The sequence below is a fragment of the Peromyscus maniculatus genome, chromosome 19 (assembly GCF_049852395.1).
Source record: "Peromyscus maniculatus bairdii isolate BWxNUB_F1_BW_parent chromosome 19, HU_Pman_BW_mat_3.1, whole genome shotgun sequence".
In the NCBI taxonomy this organism is placed as follows: Eukaryota; Metazoa; Chordata; class Mammalia; order Rodentia; family Cricetidae; genus Peromyscus; species Peromyscus maniculatus.
The window spans coordinates 77,834,352-77,852,378 of NC_134870.1; the positions used below are offsets into that span (position 1 = coordinate 77,834,352).

An 18,027-nucleotide genomic window follows, 5' to 3' on the forward strand; every position below is an offset into this window, starting at 1 on the left:
AGCCTGCCATGGCCATGCAGTCTGTAAGTAATGTAAGTCTCTGTGTGTTTGCTTGGGTCTGAGAGGCTGCAGGAGCTGGGTAGACACAGGAAACTCCAGCTACGGTGTCTCCTAACAGCAATAGGAACTCTAAGTCAGACATTGGGACTAGGAGTGGAGTACTGCTGTGACAAGCATGGCCATAATGATGTTTGAAGGAATATGAAAGACTTGGCGCTTTAGACTAGAAAAGCAGTTGAATCCTTTAAGCAATGCTAATGAGACATCCTAGCAGGGGTCTGGACATTAGTAGTGCTGAGAACAATGTGGTCTACGGAGGCTCAGCTCAAGAGGTTTCAGAGGAAAGAATATTACTAACTGGTCTAGAGATCATTCTTGTGCTATTTTGTCAAAGAAGGTGGCTGCTATCTTGCCCTTGTCCAAAAAGTCTGTCAGAGGCTAAATTGAAGAGTTCTGAACTAATATCATTGGCAGAGGAAATTTTACAAGGCAGCTGAGAATGGACCATGTCACATGATTATTAGTGATCACTTCTATTCAGATCTACAATGAAAAGGAGCAAGCAAGGGCACAGTGCTACTAAGAACAGAGATATCAACCCCAAATCAACAACAGAGTGATAGTAATCGACCCACAACCTTCAGTTCATAACTCTAAACAGTAATGACCTCAGTTCTACAACCAAATGACATAGTCTTGCCAAATGGATGAAGAAACAAATCTATCAGTCTGTTCCCTACAAGAAACACATCTTAGCTCTAAAGATGGACACAGCCTTAGAGTGAAAGGACCGTCAAAAGTGCCCCAACAGAAGAGGACTGAGAAGCAAGCACTTTCATCAATAGATCATCTGAACATAAAATAAACAAGGGGAAAAAACAGAATTTAATTGCTTCATATATCAAATGAGCTTAGCAGTTATCTACCCAAACAAAAAAAGTATATACAATTTAATCAATAGCATAAGGACATTATTCTGAAATAGACTACATCCCAGGACACAAACCAAATCTTAACAAATTCTAAAAAAACTGAAATAACTCTGTATGTCCTAGATGACCGTAATCCAATAAAACTTAAAGTCAACAGCAAGGAAATCTCTAGTAAGTACACAGACTAATTACTGAATAATGAATGGGTCAAAGAAGAAATCAAGAAAGAAGTAAAAAAAAATCCTGGAATTAAATGGAAATGCAAACACAACACACACAACACAATCTCTGTGACACATTGAAGGCAATTCTACAAGGGAAATTTATAGTTCTAACTGACTACATTTAAAAAAATCAGAAAGAGCACAAATAAATGATTTAATGATTCAATTCAAAAATTTGGAAAAATAAGAACAAACTAAATCCATACCCAAGAATTAATAATAATAATAATAAAAACAGAGCCAAAGCTAATAAAATAGAAACAAAGAAATTGGGGGAAAAATAGTGAATCTAAGAGCTAGTTCTTACAGAAGATAAAGAAGATCAATCATCACTTGTCCCAACAAACCAAAAGTAAGAAAGACAGGACTCAAATTAATAGAATCTGAACTGAACAGAGAAACATTACAACAGACACCAAGGAATTTCAGAATAGTGCAAGGTAACACTTTCAAAATGTATTCCATTAAGTTGGAAACTCTAAAAGAAATGGATAGAGTTCTAGATTCAGCCAAATCAATAAAACTAAACCAAGAAATCAATAAACTAAACAAACCAAAACTCCAAATTCTGCATCTCCATGTTTGATATCAAAACACTCTTCAGATCTCCAACTCCTTTCAGCTTTGTTGACTACAGCATACTTCTCTTTCATGGGCTGTTTCCACTCCCTTTTGGTGCTTACCTTGGTAGGTATTCCAGGGCTCTGTAATCTCCAACATCTTGGGATCATCAAGGTAATCCAGGCTTCAACTTCTTATCTTCATGCAATGGCCTCTCTAGACCTCTGTTCAGGGACACCACCGACACATGCCTGGCCTCAGCAGCTTTTCTTGTTACAGAGTTAGATTTCATAACCCATTCTTCTATCCTTGACTCTAAAGCCAGGAACAGGTGGCAAAGCTGCCATGGTCTGCTACTTTCTATGGCTGGGACATGGCTCCCTTGTTCAATCATATCTTTACCAACTTTCTGTTTTCAATGGTTTCCTTCACAGTCTAAGCTTGGTTGTTCTGAAACTAGATCTCTAGACCAGGCTCTGGCCTCAAACTCAGAGACCTACCAATCTCTGGCTCTGAATTTCTGGGACTAAGGGCATGCACCACCACACCCAGCTCTAAGATTTTCTTTCATTCCTTTCCACAAGTTAAAAAGTCAGCTGGATGGATCTTGCCCTGGGGTCATGACTCAAATTAGTTATTCTATTTCTTAATCTGTTTATCTCCTTGAACGTAGGATTTAGCTGCATTCCACTTCCTGGTGCTCCTTTTCTCTTCAAATTTTATATTTTCTTGCTTCTTTTCATTATAGAACTTCATTATAATTACCACTAATAACTACAGGACAGAGTCTATGCTAAGTTGTTTTGAGATTTCCTCTGCCAACAGAATTAATCCAAATCTCTTCCCTTTAGTCTCAAGCAGCATCTTCAGACAAGGGCAAAAAGCAGCCACATTCTTCACCAAAATATCACAAGAACAATCTCTAAGCTACATATTAAAATTATTCTCTGAAATCTCTTGAGCCAGCCCCCTCATCCCCAGTTCAAATCACACTCAGCACCACTGCCTTCCATGCTCCTACTAGGATGCCCCATAATGTAGCACTTAAAATGTTTAACTGCTTTTCTATTCTACAATTCTAAGGTCCATACTCCTTCAAATGAAACCATGGTTAGGGTTTCTATTGTAGTAAAGAGACATCATGACCCGGGCAACTCTTAAAATGGAAAACATTTAATTGGGTTGGCTCACTTACAGCTCAGAGGTTTAATCCATTATCATCATGGTGGGAAGAAAAGCAGCATGCAGGCAGACATGGTGCTGGAGCTGAGAGTCCTTACATCTTGACCCAAAGGCAACAGAAAGTGAATTGAAATACTGGGTGTGGCTTGAATATATACGAGACCTCAAAGTCCACCTCCACAGTGACACATTTCCTCCAACAAGACCACATTTACTCTAATAAGGCCACACCTCCTAATAGTGTCACTCTCTCTGAAGGCCATTTTCTTTTAAACCACCACAAAGAATAATATCTAGACTACATAAATACTAAAAAAGTAACAAAAAAAAATACCCCTCAAAAAAAAAAAACAAAAAAACAAAAACACCCCCCCCCAAACCCAAATAAGCCTGATTCAAAAGAGCAAACAAACAGAACAAAAACAACCCATTCCAAAATTTAAAAAAAAAAAAAAAATGGCTTTGGACCTGACTCCAAAAATTCTACCAAGAAACTCATACAGCTTATAAATACCTTCAGTAATGTAACAGGATACAAGTTAACTCAAAAAAATCAGTAGCCTTCCTATATACAAATGAAAAACGGCTGAGAGAGAAATCAGAGATACATCACCCTTTACACTAGCCACAAATGATATAAAATACCTTGGGATAACTCTAACTAAGCAAGTGAAGGACCTATATGACAAGAACTTTAGGTTCCTGAAAAAGAAATTGAAGATGTCAGAAAATGGAAAGCTCTCCCATACTCATGGATAGGTAGGATTAACAGTAAAAATAGCAATCTTACCAAAAGCAATATACAGATTCAATGCAATCCCCATCAAAATCCCAGCACAGTTCTTCACAGACTTGGAAAGAATAATACTCAACTTCATATGGAAAAACAAAAAAACCCAGGATAGCCAAAATAATCCTGTACAATAAAACAACTTTTGGAGGCATCACAATTCCTGACTTCAAACTCTGCTATAGAGCTACAGTAATAAAAACAGCTTGGTACTGGCATAAAAACCGACATGGGGACCAATGGAACCGAACTGACATTAATTCTCACACTTACGAACATATTTTCAACAAAGAAGCCGAAACTGTACAATGGAAAAAAAAGAAAGCATCTTCAACAACTAGTGCTGGCATAACTGGATATCAACATGTAGAAGACTACAAATAGATCTGTATCTGTCACTGTGCACAGAGTTCTCAAATAAAGAAACTGAAATGGCTAAGAAAAATTTCAAAACATGTCCATCATCCCAAGCAAGCAGGGAAATACAAATCAAAATAATTTTGTGATTTCCTCTTATCCCAGTCAAGATCAAAACTCAAATGACAAGAAAAACTGAGCTACTGGGCAGGATGAGGAACAGGGAACATTTATTACTCTTGGTGGGGCTCCAAAATGATCCAATTATTCTGGTCATCAGTGGTAAAGTATGTCCCGAAAGCTAAAACTAAATCCCCCAAAACCCAGATATACTACTCCTGGTAATATGTTCAAAGGACCCAATATCCCACTCCACAGATAATTTCTTAATCATGATCATTGTTACTCTGTTCACAATATCTAGGAAATGGACACAAATTTAAAGTCCTTTGATTGATTAGTGAATAATGAAAATGTGGTACATGTACACTATGAAATATTATTAATCTGTAAAGAAAAGTAAAATTGTGAGATTTGTAGGTAAAGGAATGGAAAGAGAAAAGATTATACTGAGCGAAGTAGACCAGACCTAGAAAGATAAGCACCAAATGTTCTTTCATCAGGAGTTCCTATCACCAAATCTTTAGATGTGAATATACAACCTGTCGTAACTCCAGAAAACTGGAAAATCAGAGATTACCAAAGGGGCAGGCAGGAGAGAGGGAGATAGATGCATGTAATTTGAATGAGGAAATGGAGAGTTAATCAGGTAGTAGAAGGGAAATAATAATTAAAGAAAAATGGGGAAGAGGGTAAAATAAACAGTGAGGATATCTGAGAACATCAAGAGGAATCATATTATCTGCATTTACCTACATAAAACTGATATAATAATATAAGTCCAAGTATACAGGTAGAGTTTAAACAAAATTTTCTCATCCAGATTGGCAAGGCCTGGAGACTATCTAACAGAAACCCCAACACTGTCCATGAGAATCTCTGCTTTTATTTGTTGGTCAAAAGACTCTCAAGGCTATTGCTGATGTCTCTGGTTGCTTCCCAGAGGTTTAAGGGAAGTCTCTCTATCTGTAGACATCATCTACTTGGGACACAGGACCTGCATGGTCTGAGCAGCATCTGACATGAAAGCTAGCTCCCTGAGGACTAGCTCTAAATTACATGGTACCTGAGCAAGTCATATTTATTTACTTAGTAATGTCTGTGTGTGCCTCTGTGTGTGTGTATAAAAAAGAAAAGAAAAATAGACTATAAATTTTAAAGAAAGCAAGGGAGGAGTTACATGAAAGGAGTTGGTGGGAGAAAAGGGAGGAGGGGAAATGGTGTAATTATATTTTAATTTAAAAAAGGTTTTTTTTTTGTGTGTGTTTTTTTTGTTTGTTTGTTTGTTTTTTTGTTGTTGTTGTTTTTTGTTTGTTTTCCGAGATAGGGTTTCTCTGTGTAGCTTTGCGCCTTTTCCTGGAACTCGATTTGTAGCCCAGGCTGGCCTCGAACTCACAGAGATCTGCCTGCCTCTGCCTCCCAAGTGCTGGGATTAAAGGCACGTGCCACCACCGCCCGGCAAAAAATAAGTTTTAAAAACCTGAAAAGTAACTAGAGTAAATAAGGATAAAAAAGAGGGAAGAGATGCCCAGCATCAACCTTGGACACACACACACACACACACACACACACACACTCACGAGAGAGAGAGAGAGAGAGAGAGAGAGAGAGAGAGAGAGAGAGAGAGAGAGAGACAGAGAGAGAGAGACAGAGAGACAGAGAGAGAGAGAGACAGAGACAGAGACAGACAGAGACAGAGACAGAGACAAAGAAACAGTGAAAGACAGAGTGCACCAGGAACAGGGATAAGTGCTTATGATGCCAGTGCTGGGAAAATGGAGACAAGAATATCCATGGACCTTACTGGCCAGCCATCCTGCCTACTTGGCATGTATCAGGCAATGAAAGATCCTGAAACCAGGAAAATGGACAGCATCTTAGAAATGACACCCAGGATTTGCCTCTAGAGTCACAGTGCTCACAAACTTATGAACCTACACGTGGTTGGTGAACAGGCACACCCACATAACTCTAATAAAATATTCTTAAATATGATATGAAGTACCTTGATGGACAGAGACAAGTTATATTAAAGGAAAAGGTGAGTGTTTGCCAAACTAGAGCAGTGTAAATACAGGAAAGAAAGAAAAAGAAAGACAGGAAGAAAGAAAGAGAAGGAGGGAGAAGGGGAGGAAGGAGAAGAAGAGGGGCAAGGGCGGAAAAGGAAGGAGAAGGAAGGAAGGTAGGAAGGAAGAGAGAAGAGAGAAGGGGAGAGGGAGGAAGAGAAAGGCTTCAATTTCTTGTCACAGTTCATTATATCATCCAGACAAGTCAGAGCAGGAACGTAAAAGACAGGAATCTGGAGGCAGGAACTGAATCAGAGACAATGGAGGGATGCTGCTCACTGGCTTGTTCCCATTGCTTGTTGGCTTTTTTCTTATACAACTCAGGACCATCAGCCGAGGAGTGACATCACCCACAGAGGGCTGGGCCCTCCCTCATCATTAATCAAGAAAATGCCCCCACAAGCTTGCCTACAGGACAACCTTATAGAAACAATTTTCTTAGTTGAGGTTCTCTCTTACTAAATGTTGGACATAATGACCATGCCTGGATGATATGGATAATACAGATACATAGATAAATGTAAGTACTGATATGGACAGTGATAGAATAATAAGTTCAGGTATGTAGCTACAGGTATAGAAATCTTCCAACTACCTAGGTCTACTTGCATTTGCTTTCATATGCCAAGCAAACAAACAAACAAACAAAAAACCTGACCATTGTGTCAATGAAAATAGCAATATTTATTTATATAGGTTAGTCACTATATTTAGTACTTACTGTGTAATCATATAGTTCTGTGATTCATTGTTGATGATTTACAGATGAGATTACATAGGCTAAGAAAGCTTCAATAATTACTATTAATGATTAAATTTCAGCAGACCTGAAATTTAAGAAAAAATATTATTGATTCCATTCTTCATAATTTCCTACTTCACATTTAAACAATGTAAAACTCATATTAAAGGGCTGATATTTCCAATGGTTCAAGTTGCTATGATGGGAGTGGTGAGTTTATAGTTCATAAATATATGTTACCTGCTCCCTCTTTATGATGCATCTTATTGTGTGTTTCCAGGAAGAATGTGCAATAACACAAGATCACCATTTTAGCAAGAAATACCTGTTCCCTGAACTGCTCTCTTCAGTGACTCCTATTGCTTTTCTGTTAACCCTCATTGATACTGATTAATCCAGCGTGTCTGAGGTGATACTCCAGCAAGTAGCAAGCAAGTGAAAAAGTACAGAACTTGTTTGCCTTTCTTTGGAATCAAGAGAGAGCATCCAAAACCTGAATTTTGTCGTCAGCCAATTAGAAGATCTGGGATTACATCAGCTAAGCTAAAACAAAGGGACACAGAAATCGTTACACTTGTTCTTACTTCATTTTCCTCATCTTAAAAAAAAAAAAAAATTCAGATGGGACAGATTGGGCTTGTAATTGAAATGCATGCAGAATCCAGGTGAATACACTCTAAATCCTGTAGCTGTGTCTAGTGTCCTAAATGTCAGAAATGTGTATCATGAAAGCATTGATAGAGGTTGACTGTACAGTGCAGTATTATGATTTCAGCACTCCAGAGGTTGAAGCAGGAGGATTATGAGTTCAAAGACATCTTGAACTACATAACAGACCCTGTTTTTAAAAAAAGTGTTGATAAAGGTGCAGGTCTGTAGATTCAGTCACTTTCCTAGTATGCATGATACCTTGGCTTGGAATTCCAGCATGACAAATTAAATTAAAAAATAAAATGGTCATTAGATACGTAAAGCTATTTGTACAAATGAAGTGGTAAATAGTGCAGACATTTCCTATATGGCTGAGTGTAATTGAGGATCCCTTGTCAAACATTCCTTCAAATTAAGTAAGTTGTTGGTCCTTAGGAAAGAGTCCAATGGAATTTTCTATGTGTGTGTGTGTGTATGGTGAGTGCACATGTGTCTATACAGACCAGACAAGGAAATGAGGTTTCTTGATCTATCATTCACTGCCTTTTTCTTTGAGATATGGTCTCTCACAACGAATGGAACTAGGTTGGTGGCCACCCAAACCTAGAGATCAACAGACATGTCTGCCACCCACAGTCTTGGGTTTACAAGGACACGAGGCCACACTTGGCTTTTCTGCATGGATTCTGAACTCAAAGCCTCATGATTGTACTTTCATTGTTCTTACAGCATTGTTACCTCTCCTCCCTCCATCCCCTACAGGAGGACTGAGGAAGGAAGCAGAAGTTATCCAGAATTAGACTAATAAAAGGCATGACTCAAAAGCAGAAGCTTATGTAACCTCTGGATCAGAAGGTTGCTATGCTTTCCAGTTATAAATTAACATTGCTTAACTTAGTTCTCTTAGGTTTTACTTCAGACTGGAGCTCATTTCTGACAATTAGATGTGAATAATCAATCCCTGTCACACACACACAAAATCACATAACCTGCCCTACATACTGCAAAACCATAAAATATAAAATATCTTTACAGAGTAAAATATTCAAATCTGTATGGTATGCATATAAAATCTGTGTTCTCTTACCCCTCCCTGTCTGAAAAAGCCATACTTCCTCCCAGGGCTTTGTAAAATGACTTTCAGTATCCTCCTTGTAATGTGACTGCTGTCAGTTCCTGTCGCCTGCTCTTTCTTCTCATTCCATTGGAGAGACATCACTTTACTATTCTAACAGGATTCAGGATTCTAGGTACCATGATGATAAATACAAATCACCTTTTATGTTCCAGAGAAATATATTGATAAAATAACTGTAAACCAATTAGAAAACTATGTTTCTATTTTAAATTAAGATATAGATAGTTGAAACACCATCATAGTGTTCATGGTTTTTGAAGATTATAATAACCATAAGTAGTAGGTATTAATGTTACATGGATCTGCTACTTAAGCAATTGCATCATTTTGTAATTTGGTTATCTTAAAACTAGGGATTAAGAAGTTTTCTACCTCTTCTTTCTACTTTTTATATTGAAAACATTAATGAATATATCTTGGGACACTTATTCTTAAATATCAGTGTGGAGATTTCTCAAAAGATGGAACTACTGTATAACCTAGTGTACTGGCTACTTTCGTTTATCACCTTGACACAAGCTAGAGTCATCAGAGAGGAAGGAGCCTCAGCTGAGGACATGCCTCCTTGAGATCCAGCTGTAAGGCATTTTCTCAATAGTAATTAGTGGGGGAAGGCCCAGCCCATGGTGGGTGGTGTTATTTCTGGGCTAGTGGTCCTGGGTTCTATATTAAGAAGGTGGGCTGAACAAGCCATGTGAAGCAAGCCAGGAAGCATCATCCCTCCATGGCCTCTGCATCAGCTCCTGCCTTCAGGACCCTGCCCTGTTTGAGTTCCTGTCCTGACTTCCTTCGGTGATGAATAGGAATGCTGAAGTGTAAGCCAGATGAACCCTTTCTTCCCCAACTTGCTTGTTGGTCATGGTGTTATATCGCAATAATAGAAACCCTAATTAAGACGAAGAATCACTAAAAGGTGAATTATTTTATTATTTAAGAAAAATCAATAAATACATAATTTATTTCATGAGTCCAAACATTTTTCCCAATCAAAATACATTTCTTGACTATGTGAGGCCCATTCCACTTTATAACACAAGGTTATTTTATACAAATAATTTTGAACTTTCAGTATTTTCCTTAGTCACATAACAAACAATGTGTTCTGTGGGGCCATGGTCAATAAATTTGTGATATCATAGATTTATTTCTTTCAATTATTAATAAAATATAGCTCAAGCCTTGAAATAATATTCATATATCTGATTTATCAGTTTTAAGTAATGTTTTGAGTCATTAATTACATTTTGACAAAATATGTAGACTTATCTTCAGCTTAACATACTTCCAAAATGTCCAGGCAGTGGTTGCGCAGGCCTTTAATCCCAGCACTCAGGAGGCAGAGCCAGGCCGATCTCTGTGAGTTCAAGGCCAGCCTGGTCTACAGAGTGAGATCCAGAACAGACACCAAAACTACACAGAGAAACCCTGTCTCGAAAACACAAACAAAACAAAACAAAAAAAACATACTTCCAAAATATCTGTTATTTCCAAATATTTTTCAAATCTATTTTAAAATAACTGTTGGAAATGTGTGTTTCCTCCTGAAGCAGCAGTGGAGAAAGGCTGTGGTGTGATGCTACAGAGAAAGTCCCTAAACGGAGACACCACACATTCCCACAGCAGCTGGTTAGCTCCATGTACAGTCTTAACCCTGCTGCACCAGTGGCCTCGTCTTGCCTGTCAAGGCAGTGTTATAACAAGAAAGATTTAGTTAGTGCTTAATGAGACTAGTGATGTCTTTTCTCCTCACTATCCTCACAGCACCTACTAGCTCTGGGAAACTAACCAGCAGGTAGATTTTCCTAGTCATTTCAAGCCTTGTTTTCCTGTGTCCTGCAATCAAAGTGAGTGGTATCTTCACAATCAAATCTTTACAACTACTTGTGATGGATAACAAAGAGCAATGGCAATAACCTATATAATTTTGGGTATTTCTTGAGGCTTTCTTATTAACAACTCATAGCCTGATAACCCATGTCTGGAGCTGAGATTTCTATTTAATAACTCACAACTCCCAGGAGCAACACTGTTATATGTGTGTGTGTGTGTGTGTGTGTGTGTGTGTGTGTGTGTGTGTGTGTGTGTATGTGTATATATATATATGTATATAATTAGCTTACAAATTAGTTGGCTTTCATACATCCTTAATTTTGGTTAATCTACTCTCACTTCCCCTTTTTTTCATGCCCCTGCCCCCAGCCGTGGTTACATTTTTTTAAATTTGTGTTTTTATTTGATTGTTTTCCAATTCTTTAGACTGATATCTGAGACCCATGTATACAAGGTAATTGCTCTATCACTGAACTGCATGCACAATTCTTATTATTTTTGTTTTTGAGATAGCATCTTACTAAGTTGCTCAGGATAATCTTGAACAAAGTATGTAGTCTAGACAGGCCTCAAGTAACTGGGATTACAGTCTAGTACCACATGCCGAAATGATGTGACTTACATACTCAGTTGTGTGTGTTTGTGTGTGTGTGTGTGTGTTCTATAATTCATGCCATTGCACAAATGTGGAGGCCAAGAAGGACAATTTTGTGAAGCCAGTTCTCTACTTCTACCTTTATGCAGGTTTCTGGGACTGAACTCAGGTGTCTAGGCTTATGCAGCAAGCATCTTTACTGGAAGAACCACCTTGCCAAACCCCAACCTTATTTTTTTTTTTTAATTAGCAATTTGTCTTACTTAGGGTTACTATCGCTGTGATGAAACATCATGACCAAAGCAACTTGGGAAGGAGAGCCTTCATTTGGTTTATGATTCCACATCATTGTTTGTCATTGAAGGAAGTCAGGACAGGGACTCAAACAGGGCAGGAACCTGAAGGCAGGAGCTGATGCAGAATCCATGGAGGGATTCACTGAGTATGAAGCTCACTGATTGACTAGACTTGGGGGCCAGCAAGTCCCTGTTCAAACCCCAGTGCTGAGGAAGCCACAAGTTTAAATTACTAAATCTGCCTTTGTTAGATGGGTGTTAGGGATCCACACTCAGATTCTCATACTTGTACACCAAGTATGTTACTGACCTAACCATATTCTTAGAACCTTAAGTGGATATTTTACTTCTGCATATGTCTCTTAGAGGGTTTCCAAAGAGATTTCACTGAGAAGAAGCTACCCTGGGAATATGAATGGTAACATGCCATTGGTTGGTTTGGGGGCTGAGTAAAAGGGAGTGGGATGATCTGGGAATCAACCTTCATCCTGGTCGGTTTCCTGTGCTTCCAAAGTGACTAGCCACCTCACACTCCTGCCGCTACGACTTCCCCACCAAGATGGTCTGTGTCCTTTTATACAGTAGACCAAAAAGAATCCCTTCTAGGAGAGACTCACCCTGAATGGGAGGGGCACCGCTCTGAGTGCTGGTTTCTGAACTGTGTAAAGGGGGAAAGGAGCGAGCAAGCTGGGCTCCACTACTGGAGCCACCATGCTGTCCCTGCTGTGGTGGACTTCAGTCTTGCCCTGTATGACCAAATACACATTTCCTTACATTAATTTGTCAGGTATTTTATCATAGCAATGGGAACAAATATAACTATATTGTTTGAATACTGATAAGTTAATGAGTAAAAATAAACAATATTTTAGTTCTTGTAACATCACCTGTAGCAGGATTCTTAAAAGTTCTTATTAATAAAATCAAACCTGAGGCAAGTTATTGGGGTCCATGCTGGTAGATCAGAGAGACAGAACAAGCCATAGCTATCTCACCTCGCCAATTCCTCAGCTGGTCCTGTTTCCTCAGACTGGAAGCCTCTGAGTCCTCACCCCAATAGCTCTCAGCTGAACTGCTGTTTAAAAGCCTGAATGCTTAACCAGCCACATGCTTAACCAGCCACATGCTTAACCAGCCAAATCTTCTAGTTTCTGGTCCTCACGCCTTATATATCTTTTTGCTTTCTCCACCACTCCCTGGGATTAAAGGCTGGCTTTCTGGGATTAAAGGTGTGTGTCACCATGCTTGGCTATTTCCAATGTGGCCTTGAACTCACAGAGATACAGAGGGATTTCTATCTCTGGAATGCCAGGATTAAAGGTGTGTGCTATCACCGCCTACCTAGTGGCTTTTCTGTTCTCTGACCCCAGATAAGTTTATTAAGGTACACAATATTTTGGGGAACACAATACCACCACAATCACCCCTCTTAACAGGAGAAAGGCAACCCAGAAGTTGTTCCGGTAGAGGAGATGAACAAGGGATCCTTATTGGTCAAGTTCGTATGTGCATGTGGAGAGGGTAGTGTTCTTTATAAAGAATTACATTCGTGCAGACAAATGTTTGCATTTCGGTGTGAAGACACACACCTCTTCAGCTAGGATTTGGGTCTCTTCCTTACCCCTTTATTGTTATACTGGTGCAAGCTGGGAGGCAACCAAGGACACTTACTGGGTCCATAAAGATTTAATTCTTTCACTACTTCCTGTAGTAGTCACTATTTTAATTCTAGTCCTTTAGAATCATGGCAGGGTGGCATTCTGAACTCAAAAATAAACTAGTTTATTAGGTGTTCCTTTCAAAACAACCACACCAAGTAAGTTGACCCTAGTTATTCATAGGTTTCTCTTGGGGAAGCTGAACTTTTCCCCATAGCTTTTTAAAAAGAAAGCGCTCTTGGGCTCCTATTAGGGAGACAGCATTGCTTAGCTTCAAGGATTCTTAAGAATGAGAAGCCAGCTTGTGAAGCAGGAGAATTGTGGGCGCATGCCTGTACGAAGGAAAAAGAATGGGTTCAAAGAAAGAGAAACCCCTGCAGCCTGGGAGGGTCAGGAGAGCAGAGCAATTACTTGGACATCTGCAGTCCCAGTGGAGGGACCCTGGTGGTGGAGGGGTCAGAAGTATGTACTCTTTCCTTCAGCACCTAGGGTGGAGCTGATGCAAAGATTATCAGCCTTAGGCCCTGCCCAAAAGTACCCTAGATACTGAACACTAGGCAGGCTACTATGAGACCTTGACTTACAACAGAGGCTTGGGTAACTCTTAGGCACCCTGGCCCTCTCTTCTTCTGCCCCTCCCTTTCCTGGGATTTCCTCTCTGAATTTACTGTGACAGACCATTAGATGTGTAGTCACCTAGTGCACCCTACTTTCTGATACAAGGACTATCTGACTAGGCAAACAAACTGGACAAATAGGAAAGAGGAGGGTACTGTACTTGGAGGGGGAGTTTAGTATGCAAATAGAACTTCTTTCCTGTATTCAATCAGCAGTTGAAAATGCAGTAAAATCTTCTGTAAAACTACTTCAAATGTTTACCACAGTTTCTTTGAAGAATTTTGTCATTTTATAAACAGGGCACATTGTGGATCTGTCTAAAGACAGCCATCTCCTCTTCAGAATTCCCATACCCAAGCAATCAGCCCTTTGTCAAGAAGGCCACCCTCGGCTTAAAGGCGACTCTTCTCCCAGTAAGCTGATTTCACAGTCATTCTTTGTCATGCTCATCACTGTTTGAACATCTCTTTTCCTTCACAGTTGGGGCACTTCCTGGCTTCCACTGCCTCTAATCTGTTTTCCCCAACCCCCATTCCCACCTCACCCCCCTCCTGGCACAAGAATCACGTGAGGGTCACAGAACTTCCCATAGGACATTCCAAGGGTCCACCTGCAACTAAGTGTGAGACTCACCGGATCAGCAGCATCCATGAGCACTGCTTTTCCTTTTCCAAGCTCATAGCTCCTCTCGCAGGCCTGCCTGACTTCAAGAGAAATTGGTTTCCTTTAGGAGGAACAGTGTTCTCTCCTCCAATTCAGATTCTCTCTCTCTCTCTCTCTCTCTCTCTCTCTCTCTCTCTCTCTCTCTCTCTCTTCTCTCTCTCTCTCTCTCTCTCCCTCCCTCCCTCCCTCCCTCCCTCCCTCCCTCCCTCCCTCCCTCCTTCCTTTCCATTCCTCTCCTCCCCTCCCCTCTTCCCTCTCCCCTCCCCTCCCTTCTCTGTCTCCCTCCTCTCCCTCCTACCGTCTTCCTCTTTTTTCTTTCTCCTCTTGCCTGTTTGCTCTAATTCTCTCTCTAATTCTCTCGCCTCCTTGGCTACATCTGGTCATCTAGTCTAAACGGGCTCCGTTTGCTCTCTTTACCCCACCATTCAAGACTTGCAGTCCTGAATATCCAGGAACCAGAGGCTTGCGTTTGAGTGCCAATTCCCTCTAGACTGGAGTCACTCATTATTCCTCACCCCGCGAGCCTCACCTCACCTTCTCCAGCTCCACTATGAGAACCTGTGGACAGGATCACGGCATACACGCCCACTCGGCAGACACCCACACAACCACATGGCCAGCTCCAGCCTCAGCAGCAGGTGCGTGGCGGCTGCAGCTCTGGTTCTGGGGCGCTCTGCTGTCTCTTCCCAAGGCCTTTCTTGGCCTTCTCTGAAGAGACCCTGTCTTTGCAGCCTCACGTATACATTTGCTGTCTGCGACGCTGACTCTTTCTACCCCCCCCCCCCTTTTCCTTACTACTGTGATCCCCAGCTGGGGCGCAGTCTGCCAGGGAGTGCTGCAGGCGCCCGAGGGTCCCTCACCCGCTGGGGCTGCACCGCGGAGGTCCAGCTCGCACCGCGGTGGTCAGCACAAGCGGGGGTCAGCAGAGGCCTGGGAGTCAGTGTGTGATCCCGGAGCTTCTGGGCAGAGGTGGAAGGAGGTGCTGTACTGTCAGGGGGAGGAGGGACTGCCCAACGCTGCCAGCCTCAGCCCCCGCCACCCCACCCCACCCCACCTCATGGCGCTGCCTCGTTTTTTTTAACTGTGATTTCACATTCATCTATTCGCATTTTTACAAATTAGGGTTCTTCCTGCTGTTTTTCCACCAACTCCTCTCTCCTCTGAGTTTGACGAGCAGCGCGCGCGCGTTAGTGTGTATTGGGGTGGGGTGATCCGTGTTTGCTTTTGGACGGTTTGGAGTATTTTTTTCCGAGAAAGATGCATTTCAAGGGGCCTCGTCTTTGCGGGAGCAGTTTGGTAGGATTCTCGTGAGGATCTCCTCCGGTGATGAATCGTGAAACTTTTACCGCTTTCCTTTCTCTCCCAGCGCCGGGCTTCCGATGTTAGACCAGCGGCTAAAAGGTGAAGTCTTCACCCTCTGGAAGAGGGGACTAGAAAGCTCCCATTGGAGGGACGGGAGACGGTGGTTTCAAATCTTTAAAAAGTGATAAACCAAACTCGAAGGGGGCATTTTCGCATGATGGCCCCTCCCCCTTCCACGCCTTTCGTCCCCCACTGAGATGCAGTGGGGAATTTGCGAAGCTGCTCTGGACCCTTCTGCCAGAGCTGGCTGAGGGAAGGAGCCCAGCCTGGTCCTCACCCCCTCCCCCTCCCCCACGAACCAAGCCGCTGTGATGTCCTTGCTGTCGCCGCCGCCCCATTGCGCCTCGCACCAGCCCTGGGGGCACCAGCGGTGCTCAGCTGCCCAGTCTCACCCAGGCTCGGGGCTTCCTGGAGGGTCATGCAACCCAGAGCTATGACCAAGGCGCTCACTTGGTAACTCTGCCATATTCTTGATCTTCCTCTCCCTCCCTTCCCCTCCCCCTTTAACCACCCCCGTGTTCCCCTCCACCACCCTTGAGCCCTCCCCCGCCCCCAGACGCCCACCCTTAGGTTCCTTTTCCTGCAAGATCGCAGAGGTGGCGCGCAGCCTGCCGAGCCCATGACGGACCCCTGCCTCCTGCCTTCAATGCCTCAGCAGAAGACCCCCAAAGGCTGGAGAGAGGAGGGCTGCGGCTGGACATCCTCCCGGCGACGCTGCTCGGACCTGGTGCTCCTGGTGGATGAGACCGGCGACTGAGCAAGCTCCTGCCGCCGCCTTCGCTGTCGCCCTCCCAGTTGTTGCCGTCGGTCGGGACCAGTCCCCGCCTTGCGCCTTCTGCCGCCGGGTCCAGATCGGGTCCCGGCTTTGGGCGCCCCGGGGCTCGCCCCGCGCCTGCCGCCGCCCGCGCGCCGACTGCCCGCCGCGTCCTCCTGACAGCTGCGGCGGCGGCGATGATGCAGAGGAGGAGGGTGCTGCCGGCGGCGGTGCTGATGGTGGCGGTCGGCGCCCGGGTGTGATGAGAGCGTCATGGTGGAGACGCTGGCTTCGAGGCGGTGAGAGAGCGAAGGAGGGCGAGAGCCAGCCAAGGGCGGAAGACAGAACAGTTCCGAGCGCGACCGCTTTCTTTCCTCTCTCGTTTTCCCCCCACTGTATTTTGCCCGTGGTTTGCATATTTAAAATCTCCGGACTCCATCCTCTCCCTACCCACGAAGTCTCCCCGTTTCTAAATGGAATTAGTGGAGATCGGAGCCTCTGGTGTAACGCACAGACATGATCTATGGACGCAGTTTGTTTCACAGTGAGTACCTCTCCAGCAGTGCCAGTCCGTTCCCGGGGTGCTGCCACCTCGCCTCTTGGCCCCATGCGCTGGGAAAAGCCCTGCCAACCACTCCAACCAGACCCCGCAGTCCCTTGGAGTCTGGGGCAGATGTAAACTTTCAGTACTGCAGCATCATACAGCCTGGCGGGGGCGGCGCACAGAGTGGCGCTGGACCTCAGAGTTGGTCAGGGAAAGCCCTTTCTCTGTAGGCAGGATCTCTGGGTGGTCCAGAGGAGCATGTAGTTAAAAAGTAGACACGTGCAGGAGATGCTGGGCCCCCGAGGGGATGCAGGTCGACACAGGGAGGTAGCAGGATTGATCTGTGCTGGGTAAGAAGGAATAATCCTCCTTTGTGGGGCTCGGCGGTTCAAGGGCCCACCTATTCCTCAGGTAAGCTGGCACACACCTGAACCGGGGGGTTAGGGCAGAGTACATCCCAGCCTCTGCCCCTAGAGCTCTAATTCTGCTTCAGAGTGTGGGAAAGGGTGGGGGTGAGACGGAGTGGAGGCAAACAGGTTCAGAAGTCAGTCATTAAAGGCAATGTCAGAAAATGTGTGGTGGGAATGTCATGTTATGAAGCAAGGACTGGCGGGCTAAACATGTGCCACTCTAGTAAGAGATCTTCGTAATTCACGAGTTCAGCATCACACAGGTTCTCTGTGTGATTCCACCAAAATAGGAAAAGAAGAGTAAAAAGGCCAAATGTACACACTGATACGCCTGGAGCATCTTTGTGCCTGTGGTGGGGGAGGGAGTTACAGAATTACAGCAAGTTAGGAAAGATCCACACACACACACACACACACACACACACACACACACACACACACACACAACCAGTCTTTGAATCTTAGGAGTAGATGGATGACCTGGCCAAAGTATAAAGTAGTGCAGTTAATAATTACTGGAAACTTAATGTCAGG

At 43.1% G+C, this 18,027-nt stretch overlaps 2 protein-coding genes across 4 annotated transcripts in view; one reads left to right on the forward strand and one right to left on the reverse strand.

The window, feature by feature from the left end:
- Neto1-dt (NETO1 divergent transcript) overlaps positions 1–16,123 on the reverse strand; it is a 30,550-nt gene extending 14,427 nt beyond the window's left edge. Inside the window, exons 1-4 of the mRNA XM_076554692.1 lie at positions 16,085–16,123; positions 15,284–15,439; positions 14,394–14,464; positions 6,954–7,059 (exon numbers count right to left, since the gene is read on the reverse strand). Coding sequence (XP_076410807.1) covers positions 7,044–7,059; positions 14,394–14,464; positions 15,284–15,439; positions 16,085–16,123 — 282 coding nt within the window. The 3' untranslated portion in view covers positions 6,954–7,043. The remainder of the gene's footprint in view (positions 1–6,953; positions 7,060–14,393; positions 14,465–15,283; positions 15,440–16,084) is intronic.
- Positions 16,124–16,954: 831 nt separating this feature from the next.
- The window catches only part of Neto1 (neuropilin and tolloid like 1), a 117,320-nt gene continuing 116,247 nt past the window's right edge, over positions 16,955–18,027 (forward strand). For all 3 annotated transcript variants that reach the window (XM_042263840.2, XM_042263841.2, XM_042263843.2), the window contains exon 1: positions 16,955–17,083. In XM_042263840.2, the coding sequence (XP_042119774.1) occupies positions 17,056–17,083 (28 nt within the window). In that variant the 5' untranslated portion in view covers positions 16,955–17,055. The remainder of the gene's footprint in view (positions 17,084–18,027) is intronic.